At 45.3% G+C, this 25,845-nt stretch overlaps 2 protein-coding genes and 1 long non-coding RNA gene across 5 annotated transcripts in view; 2 read left to right on the top strand and 1 right to left on the bottom strand.

Annotated features, from left to right (window-relative positions):
* Positions 1–16,868, top strand: LOC138723908 (uncharacterized). Of its 3 annotated transcripts, none has more exons than XR_011337942.1 (4): positions 1–256; positions 369–477; positions 12,069–12,115; positions 16,117–16,868. It is a non-coding gene; the product is annotated as an uncharacterized lncRNA (long non-coding RNA). The 3 variants fall into 3 exon arrangements; XR_011337943.1 differs by lacking the exons at positions 12,069–12,115; positions 16,117–16,868 and adding exons at positions 5,678–5,763; positions 5,911–5,967; XR_011337944.1 differs by lacking the exons at positions 12,069–12,115; positions 16,117–16,868 and adding an exon at positions 1,550–1,591.
* Positions 1,346–18,080, bottom strand: TACR2 (tachykinin receptor 2). Its single transcript, XM_069863398.1, has 5 exons — positions 18,011–18,080; positions 6,998–7,192; positions 2,997–3,153; positions 2,483–2,679; positions 1,346–1,602 (listed from the first exon to the last, which is right to left on the bottom strand). Exons 1-5 carry the CDS (start codon positions 18,031–18,033, stop codon positions 1,461–1,463), a joined length of 714 nt encoding a protein of 237 aa, XP_069719499.1. The 5' UTR covers positions 18,034–18,080; the 3' UTR covers positions 1,346–1,460.
* The window catches only part of TSPAN15 (tetraspanin 15), a 19,548-nt gene continuing 11,604 nt past the window's right edge, over positions 17,902–25,845 (top strand). The window contains exons 1-2 of the mRNA XM_069863397.1: positions 17,902–18,055; positions 23,778–23,963. Of these exons, the coding sequence (XP_069719498.1) occupies positions 17,960–18,055; positions 23,778–23,963 (282 nt within the window). The 5' untranslated portion in view covers positions 17,902–17,959. The remainder of the gene's footprint in view (positions 18,056–23,777; positions 23,964–25,845) is intronic.

The following is a 25,845-nucleotide window of genomic DNA, read 5'->3' on the forward strand; positions in this document are numbered from 1 at the left end:
TGTTCCTCACAACAGCCAGGGAGGTAAAGAATATTGAGTGGAGAAGGAAGATGTATCTGCTGATTTATGTATTAATACAGACCTGGGGAAGTCATGTCCCTGAATGCTCTTTCCGTTGAAGCCGTGAATCTTTTTTTCTGAATTTACTGCAGAATTTAAGCCTGACAACACTTTGTAGTTTTGCTTTCGCAGAGCAAAGGGGAATACTTCAAATAACTGGATCTTAGCAAATTGTAGGAGCTTTTTGTATGCTAAGGTATGGCTCTGTGATATATGCAAGCCTGTCATGAAAGGTGAGGGTAATCGTGAGATGCTCCTTATACCAGTATCAAATGCTGCATTACTTTTATGTAACATTTATATTTCAGCTTCTCCTGTTTTCTATGCCTGCACATAATGCCTCAGGCTTTGAAGATGACATATTTCAGCCTTTATTTTCATATCTAAGAAGAGAAGAACAGTGATGGTAAATATGGGGTAAGTCTGGAAAGGGAAGAGGGAGGGACTATCTGGGTAAAGGCAGTGATGAGTCAGACTGTGTTTAGGACCAAGGGGAGGGAAGGGAGATGGATTCAGATTGGATTCATGAGCCCTGACCGAGCCAGTGAGTGTCCCACACTTGGCTGCTAACTCACTCTTCAGAGAGTCTGAATTAGACACCACCATTAACTATGTGATCAGACACGACCATTAACTGTGAAGTTGAAGGAATCACTTGGGTAAAGCTTAACGGGAAAATGACATCGTATTTTGGTACAAGGTTATAGAAATCCATGCAATGATGATGTCTTTAAGAACTGTTTCTTGCTTTTAACTGATGAGAGATGGTGCTGGTGAAATTGTAGGCAAGAAAATCCCAGAATTCGGAAAATGCTCAGGGCAGGCTTTTCAGTCTGGATATTTTAGTATTTGTTTTTGTTGTAAACAGGCTTTGCTTCACAGTCTTGTCTGCCTTGAGGCTGCTGAGCCACGGGGCTTGGGTGCACACACAGTCCTCAGGGTCCATCCAGACTAGGCCAGATGTGCTCCAGCCTTTTTGCTCAATCACCTCCTTTCCACAGAAAGCAGGAGATCACTGTCTGGAAGGCATTAATTGATATTTTACTGATCGGCACTGCCTCAGATCTGCTTTGTTGCTTTTTTTTTTGACCTCATGGGCAAAATTTCTCTGTTCTGTATTGCACTTGTTGGTGTAAGGGAGGGATGAACTAGCCTCCATAGCTGGGTGATACTTGGACCTACGTGGATAGAAGTATTATGAGCGGGGACTGTTTTTCAATGCTGATGGCATCTGAAAAAAGTCCCGTAGAAAATAGTTGCTCCAGAAAAAAAAGACCTACCTCAGGCTTCTACTGATCTATTGCCTTGAAAAGACGTATTGGGATAGAGCCAGAACCGTGAGGAGAAAATCAAAGTGTTAGCTGAGTGGGGGTAAATGATGTCTTCTCTTTCTCATTCAATTAAGTTTCTGTATTGAAACTTGATCTTGACTTTCTGTGTGTTGACTGGTAAAGAGACGGGGATGTAAGTTTGAGTTTATCTTTCTCAGTTGCTTTTATGCACGGACACCACCGGAAGGCTAATCTGAAGCCAGAACGGAACCTGTAAATGTAAGAAAAGTAATTAAATGGTGAAATCACCTTTTTAGTTGCACAGTGAAAGAACAAATGTATGACTTGGTTCTACCTCTGAGTGACCATGGAAATAAAAACTTCTCTGGGAATCAAATCTGTGAGGTGAAGAGCTAAATGTATAAAAAAACATGGAAGAAAGAGCGACGGGAGTTTATGATCAGATTTCCTTATCTTCTAAGTAAATTTGGAAGATTAGGGGAAGTTGTGGATTAGGGGGAGTTCTGGCAGTGGGATGTACAGGCAGGATTTGGCATGGAGATCCGCAGAGCAGCCAATGCAGCTCCCAGTGCTCAGCATCCTGCACACCAGCGTCCCGAGCTGCCTGTTCTCAGCACAGAGCAAGAGAGACATCTCTTGGCACGATGAGGTTGTGCTCTCCCAGCTGCTCGCTCGTGGCGATGTGCCCAGACCGTAGCCTCAGCAGGTCACCCGTGGGCTGCTCCTCCTGCATGAGGGGCTCAGGGCTCTGCTGGGGGGGTTTGAACAGGAGGAATGGGTGGTTGAGCTAGCCCAGCATTAGGTCAGCGGATGCGTTTCGGGGATTACAGATTTCTCCCTCCTTCCTTGGTAATAAGGTAATCTGAGTGTGAAAACTGGTGTAGATGTGGCTGTGCTGATCATATCCTTGCTTGCGCGCGTTTTATTCAGTGGCAGGAAATCTTAAGCCTTGAGTTAAAAGCTCACTTGCAGAGTGTGCCTAATCTCAAGCTATTAGCAGAGTATAAATTAACTTCTCTACCCAGCCTGTTGAACGCAGTTGAAAAATCGCAGTTGTTCTCACACTGGAGATTTATGCTTTTTAAGACTGAGATTTTTGTTTTCTCTGCACACACATGCACGTTACTCACCTCTGGTTAAGACAGCAGTATATGATGGGGTTGTACATCGTCGAACTCATGGCAAGCAGAAAGATTGCGAGATAAACCTGCTGAATATACTTCTGCCGGTAGATGTCTTTCTTGAAGCTCCCCAGGATGAAGTATATGTGATAGGGCAGCCAGCAGACAGCAAAAATGATCACAACTACCACCATGGTCTTCACGAACTAGAAAAACAAAACCAATGTGTTCTTTCTGGGCCACTGGGTGACTGTCTGAACTTGCTTTACTCTCGAAGCACTGCTGGGATCTGGTGCACTGCCCACCGTCGTCAACCTTTTTTCCTTGAAGGCTGGTTGGTGCATTTAGATCACCGTTTTTCCATACGTGCTGGGTGATGCACTTTAACCCCCACCCAAAATACTTTGTCAACCTTTCGTGCCCAATCCAATGAGATTTTGTATTGCACATAAGCTCTGTTTTGGAGTTGGAGCCAGCAGTGTTAGTATGCTGAGGGTAATTATTTTAAAGTTTCACTTATTACCTTTTTTTTGGCATTAACTTGGTGTTCATAGCAGACTCTGTTAAGGTGGTTGCCTGGAACCGCACTGCTCCACAGAGTAATTCCTATAATGCTGTATGCAACAAACATCACCATTAAAGGCAGCACATAAATCAACACGATCACTGCAATGTGATACCTGAAAAAGAAGCAGAAGCACGTTTTCATAGTTAGTATGTCTCTTGAAGGGCTCTTCCAGAAACTGTCTTTTGGACACATATGTCTCGCTCCCTTTAACTTCAACTAGAAAGCATAAAGAAGCAGAAATTTTGCCTGCAAACATCCTTACAGGGACTTCTGTGAACAGCAAAAGCTTGTCTCTTGTGTCGATCAGCTCTTGGACTGGATTCACTGCTGTTTCAAGACAGAGTAATACATTTTACCTTTTATCAGACGGTTACAGTCCCTGGCCACCTGCCCTGAACTTTGCTGTCCTACTCCAGTCAGGAGAGACCTCCAAGACTTGCAGCTGTAAATATATAACCCTTTAAATGGGATATGGAAAAGGAAAGTTCAGAGAACTACAGAAGAACTTGATGAATGCAATAGCGCCAAGAACTTCAACTCAGCAACAGTGAAAAAAAAGTAAACTATAGCATGTAGCTGGCTGCTAACAGGATGCACAAACTCAGTAGAGAAGAATCCACAGGTAGCGAGGAAAGAATAGTGCCTGCTTATAGCACACAGAAAGTGAGTGGCAGTTGTTGCTGTGTTTGTGTTGCTGGCTGGTTTCATTTGTGTGCGCGCAGACAATTATTTGTCACCAACAAGCTGTTACTGCTGTAGCCAAAAGCGCTGGCATCTCCTCCAGCTGTATTTTAGCTCAGCTCTTAGCCTTCCTGCAAACTTCTGCTGGTTCCTTCATGCTGGAGTTTGATTATTTTAAGCAACCACCATCTATGGGGAGGGAACAACCCGCTCACTCAGTTACAGCAGCTGTCAAATTAACCTAAACAGTGAGAAAACTAGGATTAGGCAGGAGAGTTCTGGCACACGTTGCTGGCACTGACCACGAAAGGCTGGGTGCAAATGGTCCTTCTCAGTATGACAACGCCCTGGAGTTACTCGGCACATTAGAGACTGGGGCCAACTGCTTTGCAGAGAGCTATCGAAATGGATGTCAGGGTGCTTGCTGGTGTTCCCTCTTGCTTGGTGGTTCCAATTTATCAGAGTAGGGGCTGCATGTAGAAAAATACTGTGTTTGTGATACGTGGCACATATGTCGTTGCCTGTTTTCCACTTTTCCTACTTGTCCTCAGAGCGATACCTCTTTTGAAGGCGTAGAAAGCAGCAGAAATGCAAAGCCCTTTCAGAGTTCCCATCCTGGGAGGAGGAGGAGAGGGAGCCTAACCTTCAGCAGTGGCAAGAGGAAACTTTTAATCTTGTAGTTTGCTACTTTGCTGCAAAGTTCATCTGTCACTAGAAAAAAGTCCTCTGTAGTTAAGGTTCTTTTCTTGGTTAAACTTCTACAAATTTAGACCCTTCATATCCAGGATTTCTCAGGCACTGACAGTCATAGAAGTACATGGTTTAGAGTGTTTTAGAATCGTTTCTATCATAATTATATTAAAAAAAATCCCACAAAAAGCACTTTCCTTTGTTCTGAAGTCTAGAAATCTCGAAAGCTGTTTTAATTGACAGAGAGAGATTTGGAAGACCCACAGTTAACAAAGGCACTTGGTTCTCCTTCTTTCTCTGGGCTTCTTAGTGTTTCTTTTTCTCAGTAAGTGGACTAGCACACGATGTGATTGAGAGCAGCCCTACGGAGAAGGACTTGGGGGTGCTGGTTGATGAGAAGCTCGACATGAGCCGGCAACGTGCACTCACAGCCCAGGAGGCCAACGGTGTCCTGGGCTGCATCAAAAGCAGCGTGGCCAGCAGGGTGAGGGAGGGGATTCTGCCCCTCTGTTCCTCTCTTGTGAGACCCCACCTGGAGAATTGTGTCCAGTTCTGGAATCCCCAACATGAGAAGGAGATGGAGCTGTTGGAACAGGTCTAGAGGAGGCTACAAGGATGATCTGAGGGCTGGAGCACCTCCCATAGGAGGACAGGCTGAAAGAGTTGGGGTTGTTCAGCCTGGGGAAGAGAAGGCTCCAAGGAGACCTTATAGTGATCTTCCAGTACCTGAAGGGACTACAAGAAAGCTGGAGAGGGACTGTTCACAAAGGCTTGTGGTGATAGGATGATGGGGAATGGCTATAAATGGGAGAGGGGCAGGTTTAGAGGGGAAGATTTAGACTAGACGTGAGAAGGAATTTCTTCACCATGAGAGCAGTGAGGTGCTGGCACAGGTTGCCCAGGGAAGCTGTGGCTGCCCCATCCCTGGAGGTGTTGAAGGCCAGGTTGGATGGGGCTTGGGCAGCCTGGTCTGGTGGGAGGTGTCCCTGCCCATGGCAGGGGGGTTGGAACTAGATGATCTTTGAAGTCCCTTCCAACCCAAAGTATTCTATGATTTTATGAATGGCTGGATATGGCTTTTTCTTCCTGATCCGGACTGCAGGCATTGGTCTCAATGGACCCATCGCTCAAGGTGATTTCTGGGGAGTGCTGCTTCCAACTTCCTTTCTAGGAAAGCTACAGAAACCTGTAAATCTGAGGCTCTTGAGGGAGAGCGAATTGCTGAAAGCAGTGATTTAACATGTTTGGGATCTGCTGTTCCTCAGCTGGGAATCCCAGAAAGAAGCTGCCCTGTTACTTGCCGTGTTCAGGACAAACATTTCCAGCCTGCAGAGATTTCATCGACATGCCGGTAAACTGTTGTTTCAGTCCTTCCCAAACAGTGGATGTGGGAGAAGTAAACGTAAGATAATACATCTGAATTAAATAGTATTAAATAATATTAAATAGTCACCAGTGACTAATATACAAGTGATTATCCACTATCCCCCCTTCTCAGTCTATAGGAGCCTGGCATATTGTGTTCTCCAGCATGTGCCATGGGGTACCAACCAAGGAGCTCTGGGAGGAACATCACCCCATATGGTGTGAGCCTGATTTTACCCCTCGTTCTTCTGTGATTCCGGATAACTTTCTGCCAGTGGCTGAACACGCTGTATCTCAGCCAAACTTACACAAGGCTACTGGAACTTGGCACATATTAGTGGGAACCCCAGCTAGTCTGGTAATAACTAATCGCAGGAGGCATCCCACTGTCTGCCAGAGATGAAGAAGAGAGAAGGGAAAGATGTCCCTGTGCAAAAGGGTTCACTATAAAGAATGTTGAGGGGACTTTAGCACTTGGTTTTGGTTTGAACAATTGTTTCCATTGTGCTAATCAATTTTCTGCAGTCCTTCTTTGTATAAATATGTTTTGCTTGGTACATTTCTCCAACTGCTCTGTGTATCATGTGCTTTGAATAATGATTAATCACAGCAGATCCCCTAAATGATGGCTATGATTTGTTTCACCTGTCTGGACAAGCTTGCTTTAAAGCAGGAGGAAATTGCTGTGAGGGTTAGGAGCTTTTGGGAGGGTTGATGTGTGCCCAGATAAGTCAGTCTATAAAACCTCAGGATGTTTGATACCTGCTCCACTTCACCCCCACAGTTCCTCAACACGCAGTGTAATTTTTAGCTAATTATGTGGCTTCTCAGCATTAAAGATACATGGTTTCTTCCTGCTTGACAAAGGATGAAAATCCAAAATCTTTGTAACCAGGATTTATTGCTTGCTTAGAGACATTTTGCGCTGGTTTCTCTTAAATCCACTGTCCCCCGGATCTAGAGTTTCTAGATTTCATAACCAGTTTTCAAAGCAGAAGAGGGTGGTGCATCACCCTTCTTCACCCTCAGCATGATCATCTAGCAGTTTTTCCCACAACTGGCTTAAAGTGAGCTTAGATGAGCTGCCCCAGAGATGTATCCCCCTACTGTGTGGTTCCCCCTGTCCTCTCCCCCCGTACTACCTGTAGCCAATGGTCTGGAGATGAAATTAATTTCTTAATTAACTTTTGCATGAATGAAGAGGTTTTCGCTTCTCTTACATGAGCTGGTGCTTGGATCCAACATCATCTGGCCAGAGGACGACGCATTTTGTTGTTCCGTTGTCCATCATGATCTTGGCGTAGAAGCACTGGGGGAAGGCAAGTCCAAACGCCACCAGCCAGATTATCCCTATGATGACTCTGGTGCTTCCAGCAGAAAGCCTGGGCTTGAAGGGATGAATTATCGCCACGTACCTGCAAGAAAATAGGTAATGCTTTTACAGCTGTGCAAGTAAACTACACAACAAATATAATGAGTGTAAAAACTCACCAGACAGTGTGGTGGGCTTTCTTTATAGAGGCATTTTCATAGGTTCCAGGCTATAAATAATTGGAAGGAGCTAAATCCTTTCTGAAGAGGATGATTGCATGACTGAGGATGATAAATACTTAAGGCAGTATTTATCCATGTGGATGGATGCTTCTGATGTGAGGAGGAAGCAGTCATCTATGTCTTCTGCATGTGGTCCTTTGCAAGTATTTCCCTTATTTTGAATGTTATGTTTTTAAAAAAAATCATTATTCAAATGCTTTGTGTGTTTGAATCATAGAATCATAGAATCACCAGGTTGGAAGAGACCCACTGGATCATCGAGTCCAACCAATCCTATCAAACACTAAACCATGTCCCTCAGCACCTCAAATTCTCAAAATTTGGTCTCAAATTCTGTGCTGTGAACCATCCGCATCAGTTTGGGCTTATGAGCTGTTTAATACCATGCCCTTTTCTGCTTCCTTTGCTATAAAACAAAAAGCCCTAACACCCTCTTCCCCCTAATTATATCAGTCTCCTCTGACACCCTGTATTACCACAAGAGCAGATTGAGGTCTTGAGTGTCTTTTACCCTGGATTTTTTTTCCCCTGTTTTTTAGCTGTGGAAAAGTTTTGCGCCATCTGCCTCTAAGCCCTCGTGCCTGCAGTGGAAGGGAAAAGCTGACCCTTTCGCTCCACACCTGCTCGGAGCCCTCATGCCACATCTGACTATTGGATTACATGCAAGCCCAGGCGCTTGCTGGTTTTAAGTTCCCTGTGTAGAAATGCATGATATCGTAATGAGTACATAATCAATTATGCATTTCTCGTCATGCTCCCCATACTCTTTGTCATGCTTGCTGCAAAAGCAAAATAGAGTGGAAAATGTCAATCGCCTCCTGGTTTTCATAGTGAAAAATCTGACAATCTCTGTGCTGTCTCGTGACCAGGCTGCTGGGACGGAGCTCTGACTGGCTGCTGCAGGACAGGGTGGCTGCACAGACAGACAGACAGACAGACAGTGCTGTAAGCAAGACAGAGCTGCACAGTGGCAGAGCCTTATTTAGCTATAAAATTTTCATGTCACTTTGCTTTTCTTTAGCTTGTTGTAGGCAGCATTATACGGTGCTCGAATCCCAAGAGGGAGAAACCAAGGGACAAATATTTTCCAGGATATTGGTGAACAGCAGGTCCTGGGTATAAATGATGCCACCCGCTGTGCTGCCGCAGCAGCCTGTGTTGCAGAAGGTAACTCTGAAGGTATTACAGGGCTGCTGGGTGGAGGCTTTCCCCGTCAGCCAGCGGTGCACCCTGAAGTGAGCTGCGCTTTTAGGCGAGCTCCTGCAAGTTGGGAGCTTTGGGGAATCTGCTGAGATCTCCTGTCTGCTCTCACTGTGTGGCAGAGCTGCCTTTGCCCACCCTGTTCCTGCTCCCCGTGCCCTCTCTCTGTGCCCCACGCCCTGTGATGTCTCAGGATGCTGAGAGTATGCTCCCGGCACACTTCCTCCGGTCGTTGTCTCGTGCAGATGAAACAAGCTGAATTTCAGACGCTCTTGCACACTTTCCAAAGTGAGCCTAGGAGACTTTGCTAATCAGGGTGTGAAACTTGAGCTGATATACTACGTATCTGCCTGGAGCACCGTGGAAAGCGGGCAGTGGGAAGAGCTGCTCTGGTACGCAGAACAGCCTGAAAAGGGGAAAGAGAATGGTCCTAAACCTAACAACGGGCAATATTGCCAGGGCTTTTCCATGATTTATACAACTGTTGCTTCTTAGCCTCCTTCCTTACAATAAACCACTTCAGAAGACATTGTTTTATCGAAGTTAAACAACGGAGCCCAAGTCGAAGCAAATTCTCATAACAATAAATGGAAGCCACAAGTTTCCAGGAGACGGTGTCAGGATCTATTTTAAGGTTAAGCAGAGAATAGCTAAATATGGTTTGCAGGGAGATGCCAAGTTTTCTTTCTGATCTGTGTCATGTGACGTAAGGGATTTTGGCTGTATAGGTGCTTTCACCAAAGGTCTCCAAGGAACAAGAGTAGGGAGACATGAGAGCAGGCTGAAGTGGATTTATTTAAAAAAGAAGCATTCTTTGGCAGATCACATGTATAAAACAGTTTGTTACTAACAACCCTTGATTTAAAGCCAAGAACAGCACAAAAGAGTATTTGACTCTAAAACTGAGCTACTGTTGCTTTTAAATAGGAATTTACTTTCATCTGGACAACTGCAGGCTGAGAAACACATTGCTCATCTCCGAGCTTATTAGGAATCCTTCCAGTGATCTCAGGGGCCACTGTTCTGCACTGTGCCGTGTTCCCAGCTACGCATGCATTACATACACATGGAGCAAAGCCTTATTTCTCCTGCTGCTTTGTTTACCCGATATGATTTGTCTATCGCTTTCGTCCCTGGGTGTGCCGGGGTGAATGGAGCTGCGAGCAGAGGTGGGAGTTACGAAAGCCACCCTGCTGACTCACAGAGCAACACTTTTCAGGTGGCTCCAAAGGGACGCTGGCTCTGCTCCCAAGGTGGCTGGAAGGGCCCTTCAGGGATACATGCGCTCGATAAGGAAACCTGAAGGGAACTGCAATGTCGATGGGAGGGCTTGATAAAGAGCTGCCAGGCATTTCAGCATGCAAGGTCCTACTGCCCAGGGGAAGGACGTTGGGTTTGTGGCAGGGGCATCGTATGATGGAGAAGACACACATGTTCCCAGCACCAGGCAGAGAGTGGAAGAAATGGGGAAGGCAGGAAGGTGATAGGAAGAGGGCAGAGAGCCTAGAAGGGAGTTTAGGCTCCTCTGCCTTTTTCACATGCCATTGCCTTGAAGAGAGGATATTCCCGCGGACTTTTGGCTGCTTCCAGTAAAAAGAGAAACAGCATCGCTGTACTTAAGAATGAGCTCCGCGTTTGACTCCACAAATTTAAGCTCAAGTAAAAGAGACTTGGCAGACGTAAGAGACTGTTCTGAAAATACCAAATTATCTCAGAAGTCAAACAAAATCACTGTAATTACTTTCCTCCCCCTTGAATAAGTCATTCTTGGGAACTATTGGAGCACACTGACATTTCTGGTCTGCTTCCCACTATTTCTGGTGGTTAGCTGGGCTCACAAGTGGGATTGTGAATGCTGATACGTTCAGCATCCCACAGCATATTCGTATCTTTCCAGCTCTTTCCAAATGATGGGTCCTTCTCATGGTTTTTTAAAAACTGAGTTTGCAGGATGACTGGGAAACAATTTATGATCAATAATGTGGGAACAATAAAAAATATCAGCCACTTCCTCTTGTTACAGACCCGGGTGTGATTCAGGCCAGGGATAATCACAGAATCATAGAATCACCAGGTTGGAAGAGACCCATCGGATCATGGAGTCCAACCATTCCTATCAAAGATAAGAAAAAAGAGTCTTCCTTTCATGCCACAACTAGCACCTAACCCATAATTTCTTCGTCTGGCACTCCTCCCACTTTGCCGATAAGGCACCTTATCAGCTACCTCACAGTAGGTGAGGGCCAATCGCACAGAGTATTGCAATAATTTTTTATAACTTACAGTGGGTTTCTCAGACCTCGTCTTCTCCCTTCGCCCCTTACCTCTCTGCAGCCACAGCTGTCATGGAGTAAATGCTCACAAACATTGCGGTGATCGGGAACCAGTTCTGAAACCTGCAGAATTCCTTGCCAAAATACCAGACGTTGTGGCTGGCATAGATAAAATTGAAGATGGTATTGAAAGCGGACATCAGCAAATCCGAAAGAGCCAAATTAACGATAAAATAATTGGTAGCAGTCCTCATTCTCCTGTGCGCAAGAATAATCCAGATAATGGTGACGTTGCCAACGATGGATGCGATAACGATGAAGGAATAGGTGATAGCCCACAAAGCAATCTGCCACCCCGGCTGGGTAAACTGGGTTACTGCTGTCCAATTGTCGCTCTCCTCAAGGGAGTCAGCCTGTGAAATATTGCTAGCATTTAAAATGGAAAATGTGCTCATGGTTTTTTCTTTGGCTAAGCATAAAATAAAATCATCTGGCATCTGCTCATTTTCTTACAGTAGATGTGGGTGCTATGAATCCCCATGCATACGACTAAATGCTGTTATAAAGACATCGGGATAAGATGTCTCATGTCCTCTCGTCCTGTTTTCCAAGTGACGCAATGCAGTTCCAGGAGGAGATGAGTGATACCGAGGGCCTCCTCCTTGCCAGGCATTTTAACCTATGCTTGAAGAGCAAAAACCTAAAGGACAACTCACCCTCTTGAGTTTATTTTTCCTTAAAAAAATGAAAGAAAAAAAAGGAAGAAAAAAAAGGATAGAGGAGCAAGGTGTTTTCCAGGTCAGTGATAGGCGATGTCTTCTTTCAGATTATTTTTAAGGCCAAGAAAATAGAAATGGAAGTATCAAGCTAGAAAACACCGCAGTCCAAGTGGAAATCCTTTTTTTGGGGCAGCAGTTTTCCAAGGCACCAGGTATCTGAATTCTCGGCAGTGAGACTGAAGATCTTTGGTTTTCTTTGCCTGTGTAAGTGTTCAGCGCGAGGCAGGAGCTGTACTGGGATAAATTCTCTACGGGGTTTAAGGGGACTTCAAAAGGAGGTGGAGTCTCATGCAGGCAAAAACTAAACAACCAATTTGACACCAAATGAAACACAGCAAAATGGCACTTGAAACTTCCCCCGCTGCCCCCCATTTCTTTCGAAATAATTTCTGAAATGGACATGCTGCGTATCGGGATTTACAGGCTGAAATGCAAGGCTAACTACTTTGCTGTCTTTACCAATCCTGCAACCCTTGCGTTTCCAGGACTCTCCCTGGCTTCACACAAGCTCTTACAGCAAGAAAGGAGAAAGGTAAGAAGTATATTCTATATAATTTTAGCAAGGTGGTCTTGCCCTCTGCAACTATTTGAAGGCTTATCTGCATTTTTAATACATTGCACGTAATGGCAACAGCCCTATAGAATATGACTTGACCAGTGATATTTAGTAGATTTGGTATGAATTAATTTACTGAAATTACAGCAATGCATCCTGTTAGTGCTTGCAGGGTCGCGGTTGAATAATGCAAAGAGAGAGGTGTTTGTGAAAGCCAGACCTGAGCTGGGACGTTTTAATAAGGCTTCAGTGGGAAGCTGGCACCCAGACTCTCATCCAGAGCTCCAGAAACCCTTAATGGCTATAAATTGAAGAGGGGAAGATTTAGACTAGACATGAGGAGGAATTTCTTCACCATGAGACCAGTGAAGCCCTGGCCCAGGTTGCCCAGGGAAGCTGTGGCTGCCACATCCCTGGAGGTGTTGAAGGCCAGGTTGGATGGGGCTTTGAGCAGCCTGGTCTGGTGGGAGGTGTCCCTGCCCATGGCAGGGGGTTTGGAACCAGATGATCTTTGAATCATCTAGTCCCTTCCAACCCAAACTATTCTATGATTCTCTGTCTGCTCTCTAGCACGGCAGCTTCCAGAGCAGCCTCACATCTCAGCCTCCACTCCCTGTGATGCTGAGGGGCTGAATGACCGATGTTTCTCTGGAGAGCTGCATCCCCTTTCCCAGTGTGCATTGCAGAAAATTATTGGCCTCACGTATGCAAGGAGCAGTATCTAGTCCTTGTAGGAAAGGGAAATCCCTGACTCCCACCTCTGCCCTGCATATATCACTCTTGCTTGTGCTCAGCTTTGCAGTGAATGATTTAAACATAAGCAACATGTCAGGGCTGAGTTTTCAAAGAGTATTTGTCACTGGCTCATGCCTGCTCTGCTGGAAGGTATATGTTTTTCAGGTATTACAACCTATTTTCAGGATTCAGAAAGCTCCTGGAGAGTAAAATCAAAGAAAAATCTCCCCTGTGCACGTGGCACTGGGATAGCAGTGGTTTTCCAGCTCCTTTGGTTCCTGGAGCTGCAGCTGTGCCAGGCTCCCCTGAAACAGGGCAGTATTTATCGGTTCAGGATCCTTCCCACCAGCTCAATCTGGACTCCTTCCTTGCTTCATTGATTTCTGGAGGCAGCTTTCAGTTAACCCATCACCTTACACTTGCAAGTGTTAAAAGCAGGTCTTCTGTGATGCGGTAGTACCCAGGTGTTGATTTTTTAGAAATTAATACTTGTAATACAATAAGTAGTATTTCCTTCTCCCCATGATGGGCTTTCCTGCAGGTAATCCCTCTCGCTGCCTTACCTAGAAACTGCAAAAAATACACCGTGTGTGTCTCCTCATATGTATTGCAAATCTGTTTCAGGCTCTTGAAAGTCTTCCGCTGACGCCTCATTTAAGCAGCTTATGAACCTTACACTTTCAGTATGTCGCCCAGGAGGACTTTTTGTGTTTTGCAACACAAATTCAACAGCTAACAGTGTTCTTCAGATTATTTTTTTCCTTTGGCTTGCTCAAATCTCTTCAAATTCCAAGGACAATATGAGCAAAACCTTCTGTATGTTCAGCTGAGAGCACAGCTAAAGTTCTTTATTGGTCTTTGTTATGGAAAGCAGAATGTAAGCAAGCACTTAGAAAAACATCTGTAGTTTTTGATGTTTCAGTGGTGAATCCAAAACTTCTCTCCACTGACTTTGAATTTGAAGACAGCCAAGGTGCCCACATTTTCTGGGAACCTTCTTCTGAACTGTCTGCCCTGGTTCCTGACCTATTACTTGGGTGGTAATCAGAGATCAGCCACCCTTTGGTCCACATTTAATCATACAAATCAGCAGGGACTTACTTTCATTTTTGCACACCCACACCTTTTATTCATTTGCTTATTGTGCCTTGACAAGATTATCATCCTGGAGCCCAGCCAGCGATGTAATATGTGCTATTGGCCTTTTGACTTGCAAACTGGAATGATTTTTTCCAAAGGAAGGCTCCAAATTCCTCGCAGAAGTCACAGTTACCTGGAACTATGGGCAAAAATTGCTTGCCTATCCAATGATTCCGGAATTAAACCAGGGAAAGGGACTACCGGAGAGCAGGGGTTTGGGTCTGGCTGGTTTCACTGTTGTTTTTATTATGGGCAGGATTGTTTGAGGCCAAACATTGTCATACTGAGTCACCGATCCCGGGCCTGAGCAAAGGGTAAGAGATGCAAACAAAAGATGCAGGTCTGGAAGGGTGAATAAGGTGCATTTTGTCTTTTGGAAAAATAATACAAGGCAATATAGGCAGTAGGGGCTTTAATCATATAGCATGTTGGACTCAGCTCTGCGAGGAAGGACCTTTGTCCAGGGAACAGCTCTCAGAGCAGCATGTGAGGGCCTTGAGCATCCACCTAGAGTGGGGAAATGTGCCATTAGCCTCCAGCTTTATCATCCACGCTTGGGCTTGAAGTAAGCAGCAAAAATGCTCCTGACAGCTCTGAAAAGCTTAGGGTCTTTCTGACACTCCCTAGCGCAGGGCTACCTGCGAGTTCACTTCCCTTGTCTGTGGATCTCCTAAAGGCCTGGGCCAAACGCTCTGCAGACCACAGCTTTTGAAGATGATCTGTGGGCCCCTCACCACAAGAAGGATGTTGAGGCTCTGGAGCGAGTCCAGAGAAGAGCAACAAAGCTGATGAGGGGGCTGGAGAGCAGGTCTTACGAGGAGCAGCTGAGAGAGCTGGGGGTGTTTAGCCTGGAGAAGAGGAGGCTGAGGGGAGACCTCATTGCTCTCTACAACTCCCTGAAAGGAGGTTGTGGAGAGGAGGGAGCTGGCCTCTTCTCCCAAGTGACAGGGGACAGGACAAGAGGGAATGGCCTCAAGCTCCACCAGGGGAGATTTAGGCTGGACATTAGGAAAAAATTCTTCCCAGAAAGGGTCATTGGGCACTGGCAGAGGCTGCCCAGGGAGGGGGTTGAGTCACCTTCCCTGGAGGTGTTTAAGGGACGGGTGGATGAGGTGCTGAGGGACATGGTTTAGTGTTTGATAGGAATGGTTGGACTTGATGATCCAGTGGGTCTCTTCCAACCTGGTTATTCTATGATTCTATGATTGGGCTGAGGCAGAGAGAGTGTAACCGAGAAGGACCCTCAGCACTGCAGGCAATCCATAAGGCTTTACTTTAAACCACCATTTGCTGCTAAACTATATTAATTTGGTCCAGAAATCATCCCATTTCATTGTCCAGACAAAGCAAAGCACTATTCAATTATTTTTGTATGGTTTTGTAACAGAAACCTGTTTTGACGTATTGGCTCAGTTACAGGAAAGTGGACCCTTCCATTAATCAGCTTCTCCATCCAGCCAGTCGTGCCCTGAAATTTTTTTTTTGTAGAAATCACAGCACAAATGACAAGGTAAGGCATTAGCAAAACCAAACAAAACCTATAAATTGAGTTAAATACACAAACAAGAAAAACGTGTAAGTCACAGGAACGCATTTGGGTGTGAATGACACCCACGAGACATGAAGATCGTGTGGTAGTCTCTAATTCCCAGCCCTTACACGATATGCAATGCAATTTCCAGCCTGCTCGCCACTGGGGTGTGCCAGGGATATTTGCACATTTGTCTGAACATTGAGTTGTTGATATTTTAGAAGATGAATGCTCTAGGACGTTGTATTATGTATCACTGTCAGAAACCTGAGCGGCGATGAGCTGTTCTGTCACTAGCAGGAACCTCATCTGGATTATTTGTTTCCTAGAAGCAGAGTTTATCACTGTGTGGAAAAGCAATGGCACTTTTTATAATAGAATTGTGCAGGAATATTTTCTAGGCTTTATAAAAGAGGGTTTGGCAGCAACTACTGGTATATTGTACATACCAAATAATATGATGTGCAACTGCCTGCTTATAATGTTTACATGCATAGCTCGGAGGTTTTCTGTGGTCTCTTTGCTAGATAATTTAAGAATTAATGTTGTTGTACTTCATCTTCTCTGATAGCAGATGCTGACTTTCAATGCTGTCTGCCTCTGCTCTGGGCCAGGATGCAACAACCGACTCTGTGACAGTTGTCTGCCCCTCTGAATGAGACTTTCTTTTTTTTCCCTGAGGAAAATAGCCCTTTGTGGGACACAAGTGCAGCACTGTGAGTTTGAAAGGGCTTATTTCATCTCGTAGGCACGAATGGCGTTCGCAGTCCATGAGCGCTGTGTGAGACCTACTGTCGTGGCAGTGGGACGGGGATAAATGCCCGCGTAGGCAGAAAACACAGCCAGGGCAACCAGCCCGTTCACTGTCGCGCTTGCTTGGTGCTGCGTGCAGGGTGTCTTTGCATGTTCCTGGGTCTTATAACAAAAGCCAAATGCTCTGGTATTGCTTAATTACGCTGCTGTAAAGCTTAGGGATTCTGCTTTGTGATGTTTAGGTACGCTCGACCAAAAATAAACCCCATCACCAAGCAGCAGCGCTGCATTTATGTGTTTTCATCCACGCTGTCTTAAATGGCAATTGCTGAGCTTTGTGGATGTCCGCGTCGCTCTGGGCTCCACCAGCAGTGGTGGAGGACTGGCTGAGAAGTGATAGAGGTTTTTTTTTTCTGAAGTTTCCAGCTGTGGGGTCAGTCCTCAAGGAGCAGCCCCTAGGCAGCAAAGGAAATGGTGCAAGAAAAAGCAGAGAATAAAAAGGGTGGGAGAAGGGGGAAGGAAGAGAAGAAAAAAGAGGGGTAAAAAAAGAAAAAGAGAGGAAAAAAATTAATAAAGGGGGAAAATGAAAAAGTGGGGGGGAGAGAAAAAGGAGGAAGAAGGGAAAAGGGGGAAGAAGGGAAAAGGGGGAAGAAGGGAAAAGGGGGAAGAAGGAAAAAGCATAAAGGAGGGGAAAGGGAAAGAAAAACAGGAAAAAAGGGAAAAGAAAAGGGGAAAAGGGGAAAAGGGGAGAAGGGGAAAAGGGGGGGAAGGGGAAAAGGGGGGAAGGGAAAAAGGGGGGAAGGGAAAAAGGGGGGAAGGGAAAAAGGGGGGAAGGGAAAAAGGGGGGAAGGGAAAAAGGGGGGAAGGGAAAAGGGGGAAAGGGAAAAGGGGGAAGGGAAAAGGGGAAAGGGAAAAAGGGGGGAAGAAAAAAGGGGGGAAGGGAAAATGGGGGAAAGGAAAAAGGGGGGAAGGGGAATAGAGGAGAAGGGGAAAAGAGGAGAAGGGGAAAAGGGGGGGAAGGGAAAAAGGGGGGAAGGGGGAAGGGGGGAAGGGGAAAAAAACAAAGAAAGGGGGAAAGGAAAAGAAAAAGAGGAGAAAGGGAAAAGAAAAGGGGGAAAAGCAAAAAAAAGGAGGAAAGGAAAGAAGCAAAAAGAACGAGAATAAAAGGCAGAAGGGGGAAAGGAAAAAGCAAAAAAAAAGGGGGTGAAGGGAAAGAAGAAGGGAAAAGGGGGAAAAGCAAAAAAAAAGGTGGGGGAGGGAAGGGGAAAGGGAAAGAAAAATGGAAAAGGGGGAAAGGAAAGGGGAAAGAAATGGAGGAAAATTGGGGAAAAGAAAAAGGAAAATGGGGGAAAGGAATGGGGAAAGAAAAGACGAAAATGGGGGAACGGAACAGGGAAAGAAAAAGAGGAAAATGGGGGGAAGAAAAAGAGGAAAAGGGGGGAAGAAACAGAGGAAAAGGGGGGAAGAAATAGAGGAAAAGGGGGGAAAGAAATAGAGGAAAGGGGGGGAAAAGAAAGGTGACAGAAAGGGAAACGCAAGAAAGGCGAGGGGCCAGCAGCAGAGGCCGGCGGGCCGGGTCGGTGGGGGGGGCAGAGTCCGCCCCGCCCCGGGGCCGCTCCCGCTGCCGCTGCCGGTGGCGGCAGGTGCCGGGGGGGCGGAGGATGGCGCCGGGGGACGCGGAGCGGGTGCGGTACTGCGGGCGGCTGTCCTACCTGTGCCTGAAGCTCACCCTCATCGTCTATTCCACCACGTTCTGGGTGAGGGGCGGCGCGGGGGTCGAGGGGGGGGGGGTCGGTCCCCGCCGGGAGCCCCGGGGCTTGCGAGGAGCCGCGTTGCGGGGCTGAGGCGGCGCTGGCGCTCGGGTGGCGGTGGGTGTAGCTCCCCGGCCTTCCCCGGCGACTGACAAACCGGTTTCGGCGAACCGGGGACCTGTGGGAGTCGAAAGTTTGGCAGGCGCGACCCGGCGATGCGCGTTCTTCCAGCGCTGCCTTCGCCACAGGGAAGCTGGGAGCGTAAAAGCCTTCAGCCGTCAGGGCTTCCTTCCCCGAGCCTGGGCTGGGGGCTGCGACAAAGCTTCGAGACGGAAAGTTTCCGTTTTGTATAATTTCGTTGTTTTGTGAGGGGGCTGGAGAGCAAGTCTGACGAGGAGCGGCTGAGGGAGCTGGGGGTGTTTAGCCTGGAGAAGAGGAGGCTGAGGGGAGACCTCATTGCTCTCTACAACTACCTGAAAGGAAGGAGTGGAGAGGAGGGAGCTGGGCTCTTCTCCCAAGTGACAGGGGACAGGACAAGAGGGAATGGCCTCAAGCTCCGCCAGGGGAGGTTTAGGCTGAAAATTAGGAAAAAAATCTTCACAGAAAGGGTCATTGGTCCCTGGCAGAGGCTGCCCAGGGAGGGGGTTGATTCACCTTCCCTGGAGGGGTTTAAGGCACGGGTGGATGAGGCGCTGAGGGACATGATTTAGTGTTTGATGGGAATGGTTGGACTCGATGATCCAGTGGGTCTCTTCCAACCTGGTTATTCTATGATTTTATCGTAGAATAGCTTGGGTTGGAAGGGACCTTAGAGATCATCCAGTTCCAACCCCCCTGCAATAGGCAGGGACACCTCCCACCACACCAGGCTGCCCAAAACCCCATCCAACCTTTATCTCGCCTTTTTATTGCCATTGTTTCATTAAAGCTGTTATAGTGTTTTTTTTTCCCCAGCCCCTGAGTCCCCTCTTCCTTCCCCTGGGTGGGGAGGAGTGGGGCTGCCCTGCCCTGAGCTCAGCTGCTGGGACACCCGCTTATTGTCCCCAAAAGAACCCACCTGCTGTCTCCTAAAAGTGATAAAGTCCCAGCCTTTGGGTCCAGGTTGTTGCCACCGACTTCTCAAACGTGGCAAACTTCACCCCGACCCCCACTCCCCAGGCTGGAAGGGGCTGTCGGGGTTCATTGCAAGCCCATGTAAAATCACGGGGCTCTGTGATTTTAAAAGGCGCTTTTCCAGGCTCTGGGATACTGGAGTGATGCTGCCTGGCTGTACCGGTGTATGAGATGCTTAGACAGTGTTTCTTTATAGCTCTTCCAGTTTAAACACTGCTTAAGCTCTTGTTTTGCTTGTCAGTGTTTCTGTCGTAATAGACACGTTATTTACAAAGAGGGAGCTTAAAGCTTGAGGCGTGTTGCGTGGGAGAAGAGGTTTAAAGCCACCAAGTCTGATATTAGGTGCCCGATTAAAGCTGTGATTTAAGGATGAACAAGGTGTAATTAAGACTTTTAAGGATCTTTGAATATCCTTTATCCTGAAGTTTCCTGTGTGACTCCGCAGCTATTATTCCCCAGGTGTGATTTTTGAAAAAGGGAGATGTGCTGTCTACTCCTTGTTTTCCTTTGGCATCAAAGGCCCTTGCTGGTGTGAAGCAAAAATTAATGTGGTAGCAGAAAAAGGGCCCTTCTGAAATGTTTCTCTGAGTGTCCCTGGAGGACAAAGCCTCTTTCAAGCAGCCAGAGGATTTTATTTACTCTTTGCAGTCGCTTGCTCTGGATTTTCAATGCTCTACCCTTGTTTATAACCAAGAGCTCCCATTTGTCAGCCTTGCACGAGAGATGGTTTGCTCAGGGAAGAGGAAGGATGGGAGCTAACAGCGTTTGGTCCTGGGGCGGCTGGTGCTGGGCAGCGTCTTCTTCGAACACACTCCACGTGGTGTGAGTTACGGCATGTGGGTTTCCCTCTTGAAATTTTCTATTGTTGCAGCTTAGTGAAGCAGAGTTCATTAGCTGTAAATATCAGCGGTCTGGTTCTTTTTCTTCAGCTGTGTTAGTCTTCCTGACTGGTTTTTTGTTTTGTTTTGTTTTTTTTTTTAACTGGTGTAAATGGGAGTAAAGCTTGGCTTTCTTAAATTTTGGGTAATTTACGTTCTTTTATGGCTTTTAGAGGTTTTGACGTTTGGGATGCTGAGGGCATTCGGTTTCCTCCCCTCCCTGCTGTTGCTGTTGCTCTGGTAATTTTGTGAATGATGAACACCTGGATTTGAGTCCCTTGGATTGCTTAAAATCCCCAGGAACTAAGTATCAGCCTGTCCAAAAGCTGAAAGGAAATGAAAGCAGCGCTGGGAGTGCTGGAGGGGGCGTTTGCTACAGGCCCTGTCCCTGCTGTGTCTTTCCATGCCAGCTGGGTTTTTTTTGAAAAATTCTGGCACTGTAACTTTTCCAGGGAACTTTTGCGCTGGTGAACGAGACCGGAATGTAATTTTTCTCCTCTGGCTGAAACAACATTCAGCAGCTTAAACAGAAGATGCTGTTGTTGAATGGGCGCTGTAAGAACAAATATTGCAAGTACAGGGTTAAAAACACTGCTCTGGATTTTCCTTTCTCTGGGGAAAGCAACTTCTGTGCGTGCAAAAGCCTCAGAGAAAGTCCCTGATATTTGCTGGTGGATGCTCCTTTAATGTGAGTCAAAGCCAGTTAATTTTTCCAGCAGACACCGGGTGAATTTCCAAACCAGGAGCTGTTGTGAAGGATGCAGGATGTGAACAGTACATATATTTGTGGGCTTCCTACATAAGAGTGGTGTTTCCCTCCCCGGTCACAGGAAGGGAGAAGAGACACAGGTGGGGTGGTTGCTGAGTAGACACATCTCCTTGGCATAAAAAAATTGCTGCTGTTGGTTTGACCATATGAAAGGCTTAAAAGAGCTGTATGAAATGCTTTAAAAAATAGAAGATAATAAAAACATAAATCCTGCTTGCAAAGAATGAGGATTTTAATTGTGTGCTTTGGTGTTTCCTTCCCCTTTGTAACAGTTTTTTACACTTCAAGGTCTGTATACATCTTGGAATGCCTGTGTGTGCCTGCTATATGGTAGGTTGGTCCAAGTTCTTTATTAGCTGGTGCTTTTCCCCTGGCCTAGCAGCGATGCTGAGTGCAGGGCAAAGCCTTCCTGCCTCCCTGTGGCACCTGCTGGGTTTGTGGAACTGTTAATTTCAGATTGCTTGGGGGAGTTTTACAGGGATATTTTGTGGTCCTCTTCTTGGGAAGTGACTTCATTTTAGTGTCCGGTATCTCGGAGCCTTCCCAGAGCAAGGTGCTCGTTGTGCTTCTGGAAGAGAGCAGAGGAGTGGAGAGAAGCACCCTGTTCAGCCCCCATGGGTCGTGAGACGGCTTCAATTCTTCATTCATCTGCTGTGTAGTATTGGCCACCCTGGCCCTTGGGGCAATAAAAGTTGTAACATGGGGGAATTTGAGGATTTATTTTTTTTTCTGGGCCAAACTGGTTTCAGAAAACAAAGGCAGGACTCTAGTGGGATGTGCCCCTGCCCATGGCAGGGGGGTTGGAGCTGGATGATGTCTAAGGTTCCTTCTAACCCAAATTGTTCTATGATTCCATGACTGGAGTTTCTTGTAGACTTCAAATGCTGGAAGTGGGCTTGGAGGGTGTGCAACCAAAAGCACAAATGGCAGAGAGTGAATATGCTTATGTATGTAAAGATCGCTATGTGTGACTATCCTAAGCTCTTAAAGTGGAAATGCTCCTTGTATTTCTACTCACAGGCACTTTTGAATCTTTAAACCAAACCAGAAATCTTAAATTTAATGTTTTGATGAGAGAAAGACAGCTAAGAAAGACTTTTCAATACATATTCTAGTCTTGAAACAATGCACTTCTGAAATTCAGATAATCCCCGTTGAGTTTCAACATTTGTGTTTTATGTTCAAAGTTGTTTTTTTGGTTTTCTAAACAAGGCATCTACTAGGGAAGCATTAAGTTTGTTAATGATGATTTAGCGTTCGCGAGAGAGCCTGTCTTTAGGTTGTGTTATCTGCTGCTCTCCAAGCATGGTAAATACGGTCTGGGCACAGAAGTTTCAGGTTTTTAGGCTTTGAGATTTTATTTTTTTTTTAAATCATCATCATCATAATAGGACTCCTGAACCACGTGAATACGTGCAGTCGCCACTTTTATAATCTGTAGTTGTTTCTTATGGTTCTGGGACTCTTTCCTTGATTGTTATAGCTGTATTTTAAAATTTCAAACCTGTTAGTTCACGGTGTCTTCTGCTTGCAAAGAAATTTAGATTTTTTTACTAAAACAATTGACTTTTTAAAAAATACTAAGGCTAGCACTACACATGGATCATTTAGTAATAAAAAAACTAATTACAGTTTTACAGTACAAACATGTAAGTAGGAAATTTGGATCCCTGTTATTTGTCCACTGTGTTTTTCCTTCTGCCTTCCATAATCAGTACAACGATTTCTGAATTTGTCAGAAGGGGGATTACTTTGAATTTGTCATGTAAAATTTAAATAGCTTCAGTATATTTTTGTTTATGGGTGAAGTTTTCTGAGATTTTTCTCTTTCAAATGGCAGCTTGGTGGCATTCTTGACATAACATCCTTTGGGGTTTATATTCTTACTTGTAGAAAATAAAGATTTTCCAGTAAGTTGATTTTTATTTTAAGATATCCCATAATTAAAAAAAAGAAAATCCAACTGTTGGGCTCCCAGTCTTGCAGCTAAATATGTTGTGTGTCTGTGTAGACCTTTGTCTGCAATATACCCTGTGAGATCAAAAAGCTTCGTTGCCGTTGGTGTGCTGGGAGCAGAGTTTGGGGTTCCTGCGGAAATGTCAGGTCAGGAAAGGGGAATGCTGTTTATCAGATTGCCAAAATGATTTAGTTGAATCTGAGCTCTTCCCTGAGGATGTGCTTGCCTGCTGGAGTCGGCAGTAAAGTTTTTCCACTGCTGTTTTCGAATTCAGCATAATTCAAAGCGACTTGCAGCACAGCGTAGGTTTAATACCCAGTGATTTTGACTTAGCTGTAATTGTTTTGATTGAGATATCCTTACATTGTTAAATGTACTGCATTACTTCTTGCTCCACTTGAGCACTGCCAGGTAAAGCTGACGAGAAAGTGACATAATTTTAAACTTGCAGGTTTTGAGGTGGTTTGTTTTTTTTTTTTTAATGTGGCACATTTCCCCTGGTGGCAGGAGGAGTGAAGGTGTGGGGTATTTGATCATGTGTGCTGAGCCTAAATACAACAGGAGCTGATAGAAAGGGACATAAACTGTTGATTGCAGACTGGTTTAGAAATAATGTTGTATTAGAGACATATATACACACACAGAGGGAAGGACAGACAGAGGTATATTAATGCCATGGCATTTGCCAGTGTGTGTAATGTATGTGATCTCAGATGAGTAATTACATTTCAACCAGTGCTGCATGTTTTAATTAATTTAGCTTCCAGAATGTTAATACATTATTAAATATATTTTTGAAATTAACAAATCTCAGGTTTTTTTCCTAATTAATCTTTTTTTCTGCTTTAGTCTTTGTGGCATATTTTTAAATTCATCCTTCTGTTTTGAGTGTTTAATTGCTTATAATTAATTCTGAAGCGAGTAGTCACAGGCTCATATATACTCAAAAAATGTCATCTCTGCATTTACTGGGAGAAAGATTAACATCTGTATTCTTTTTTTCTCTCTCAGGTGATCGGAGCCCTTGTCCTCGCTGTTGGGATTTATGCAGAAGTTGAAAGACAAAAGTACAAAACTCTAGAAAGTGCCTTTCTAGCCCCAGCAATTATTTTGATACTTTTGGGCATTATAATGTTCCTGGTATCTTTTGTGGGTGTACTGGCTTCTTTAAGAGACAATTTATGCCTTCTTCAAGCAGTAAGTGTTGGGGGGTTTTATTCTTAATTTTTAAGGCTCATTGCATTTGCTTTTCAGTGCGACCCGAATACAAACTCATGTCTGCTTTGACAACTATTTTAATAAAGCTGCTTTTTTGATTTTAAACCTGAAACTATTTTACAGCAGTACTCTGTGGATGTCCCACCATCGGGGAGGAGCTCTATTTCGTTTTACTGGCGACAGGATAGGCAATGGTCAGAGAAATCCAGCTTTCCCATAGTTAAGGGCTTTATGGAAAACAACCAGGAGTGTGAATTACTATCAGCTGGAGTGGATCTTGTGCAAACCCAGGTGTTGACGTAGCAGTTGGTGCTAGCCTGGCACCACAGTGCCTGCTCTTTCTCTGGTCTGAGATGCTGTAGGCACACGCCCTGCGCAGGGGAGCTGTGCTGGAGAAGGGGAAATAGTGCAGCGCTTCACCCAAAGGTGGAGGCCAAAGCAGTATTGGGGGGGGGGTGTTTCCTAAAGCTGAGAACTTGCTGATGGGACTTAAAGCACAGAGATGAATTGTGGTCTGTGATGGTTCTCCAAATGGTTTTCATTTCAAGCTGGAGGAAGCTACTAGAGCAAGGAACTCCAGCTCAGGATGATGTCTGTCAGGCTGGGGGTGGCTGGGGTCTGTCTGTCTTCATCTGGGAAGTGGAATAGAGGGGGAATATGGAGAAATGTGCGTTACCGTGACAGCTGTGTAGCACCACAGGGCTTTGAGAGAAGGGCCCTAAGGGAGAAAGGAAAGGGACAAAGTTCTCTCCAGTGCCTTTGAAAGGGTAAATTTTAGGGAAATTCCTGTATAATGCTGTGGTTGCAGATGGAAATTGTGCTTATGACTAATTAAAAATAAAGCACGAAAACATAATTTTTGCCCTCCTGTCAGTTCAGTCTAAAGAAATGCTGAATACATGGTATGTAGGACAAAACCAGAAGGAACTGGGGATTTTGGAGTTATGTTGGAATCTTACTGAGAGCCAGTCCTTAGGTAGTGGTGGTTTCTTTCACTCTGAGTGCTGGTGTGCCCTCTTCTGATGCCAAGGACGTTTTCTGTTCCCCTTGTGGTAGCAAACCTGTATTTAAACCAAGAAAGTCCCTGATGTCTGGTTCTCAGGCTGATACCATATTTAGCAGGAGAAAGGATATCTGTCTGGTGAATTCATGACACTGATACTGGGAACTGAGTGCACAGAAATGAAACCACTTTTCAGGGTGGAGCATTAGCGTTAGAGATTATTTTCAGATGAAAGATTGTAAAATCTCTCATGTTGAAGTTCTGCTGTTAAGAAGCAGACCTAAATTGATGTAACGGCTGTCTTTTGTGCCTAAGCAATGCTTTGGGTTAAAATAACATTTCAAGTGCTGGCACATCGCAGTTATCTCGTGATGTTGCTATGGATTTCTTCATATTATTCATATTTTCCATGCACTTTGATAAGTAGTCACAGATGCATATGTTGTGGTCATCTATGGGTGCATTTATGAGCATAATACACAACACGAATAAATAAATAGCTAGCAGATGTAATTTTTCCTAGCATAAAAGGTCCTGTTAGTGCCCATAATAGAGCTTCTGCGCTCAGCTGCCTTGATGGTGCAGTATGGCTCAGTTCCCTCTTCTGAAGCAGCACACTGAAAGGTATCAAGCCAGAAATTTGCTTTGATTTAACACTAGCAATTTAGTAGAAAAAGGTTTGGATTATCTTCAAGCACTGCTTTACCCAAGAAGTGAAAGCTAACAGGTAAGTACTGTTCTTGTAGGAAGCATAAAAACATAATGTTCGGTGAGGTTTGTAGCAGTCATTAATGTGCTTCTCTGGGATGCTGTTATGGAGAGAGATATCTTGGCATGGTAATTGCATCTATCAATTCT

The sequence above is a fragment of the Phaenicophaeus curvirostris genome, chromosome 9 (assembly GCF_032191515.1).
Source record: "Phaenicophaeus curvirostris isolate KB17595 chromosome 9, BPBGC_Pcur_1.0, whole genome shotgun sequence".
NCBI classification, from domain to species: Eukaryota; Metazoa; Chordata; class Aves; order Cuculiformes; family Cuculidae; genus Phaenicophaeus; species Phaenicophaeus curvirostris.

Excerpts from the sequence above, each read along its gene's own strand:
- TACR2 (XM_069863398.1), bottom strand. The coding sequence starts at position 18,033 with ATGAGGGTGAGCTTCAGGCACAG. Across the intron at positions 7,193-18,010 it reads AGGGTGAGCTTCAGGCACAG|GTACGTGGCGATAATTCATC; the intron begins GTAGGACAGCCG and ends ATTTTCTTGCAG. Across the intron at positions 3,154-6,997 it reads GGATCCAAGCACCAGCTCAT|GTATCACATTGCAGTGATCG; the intron begins GTAAGAGAAGCG and ends CTTCTTTTTCAG.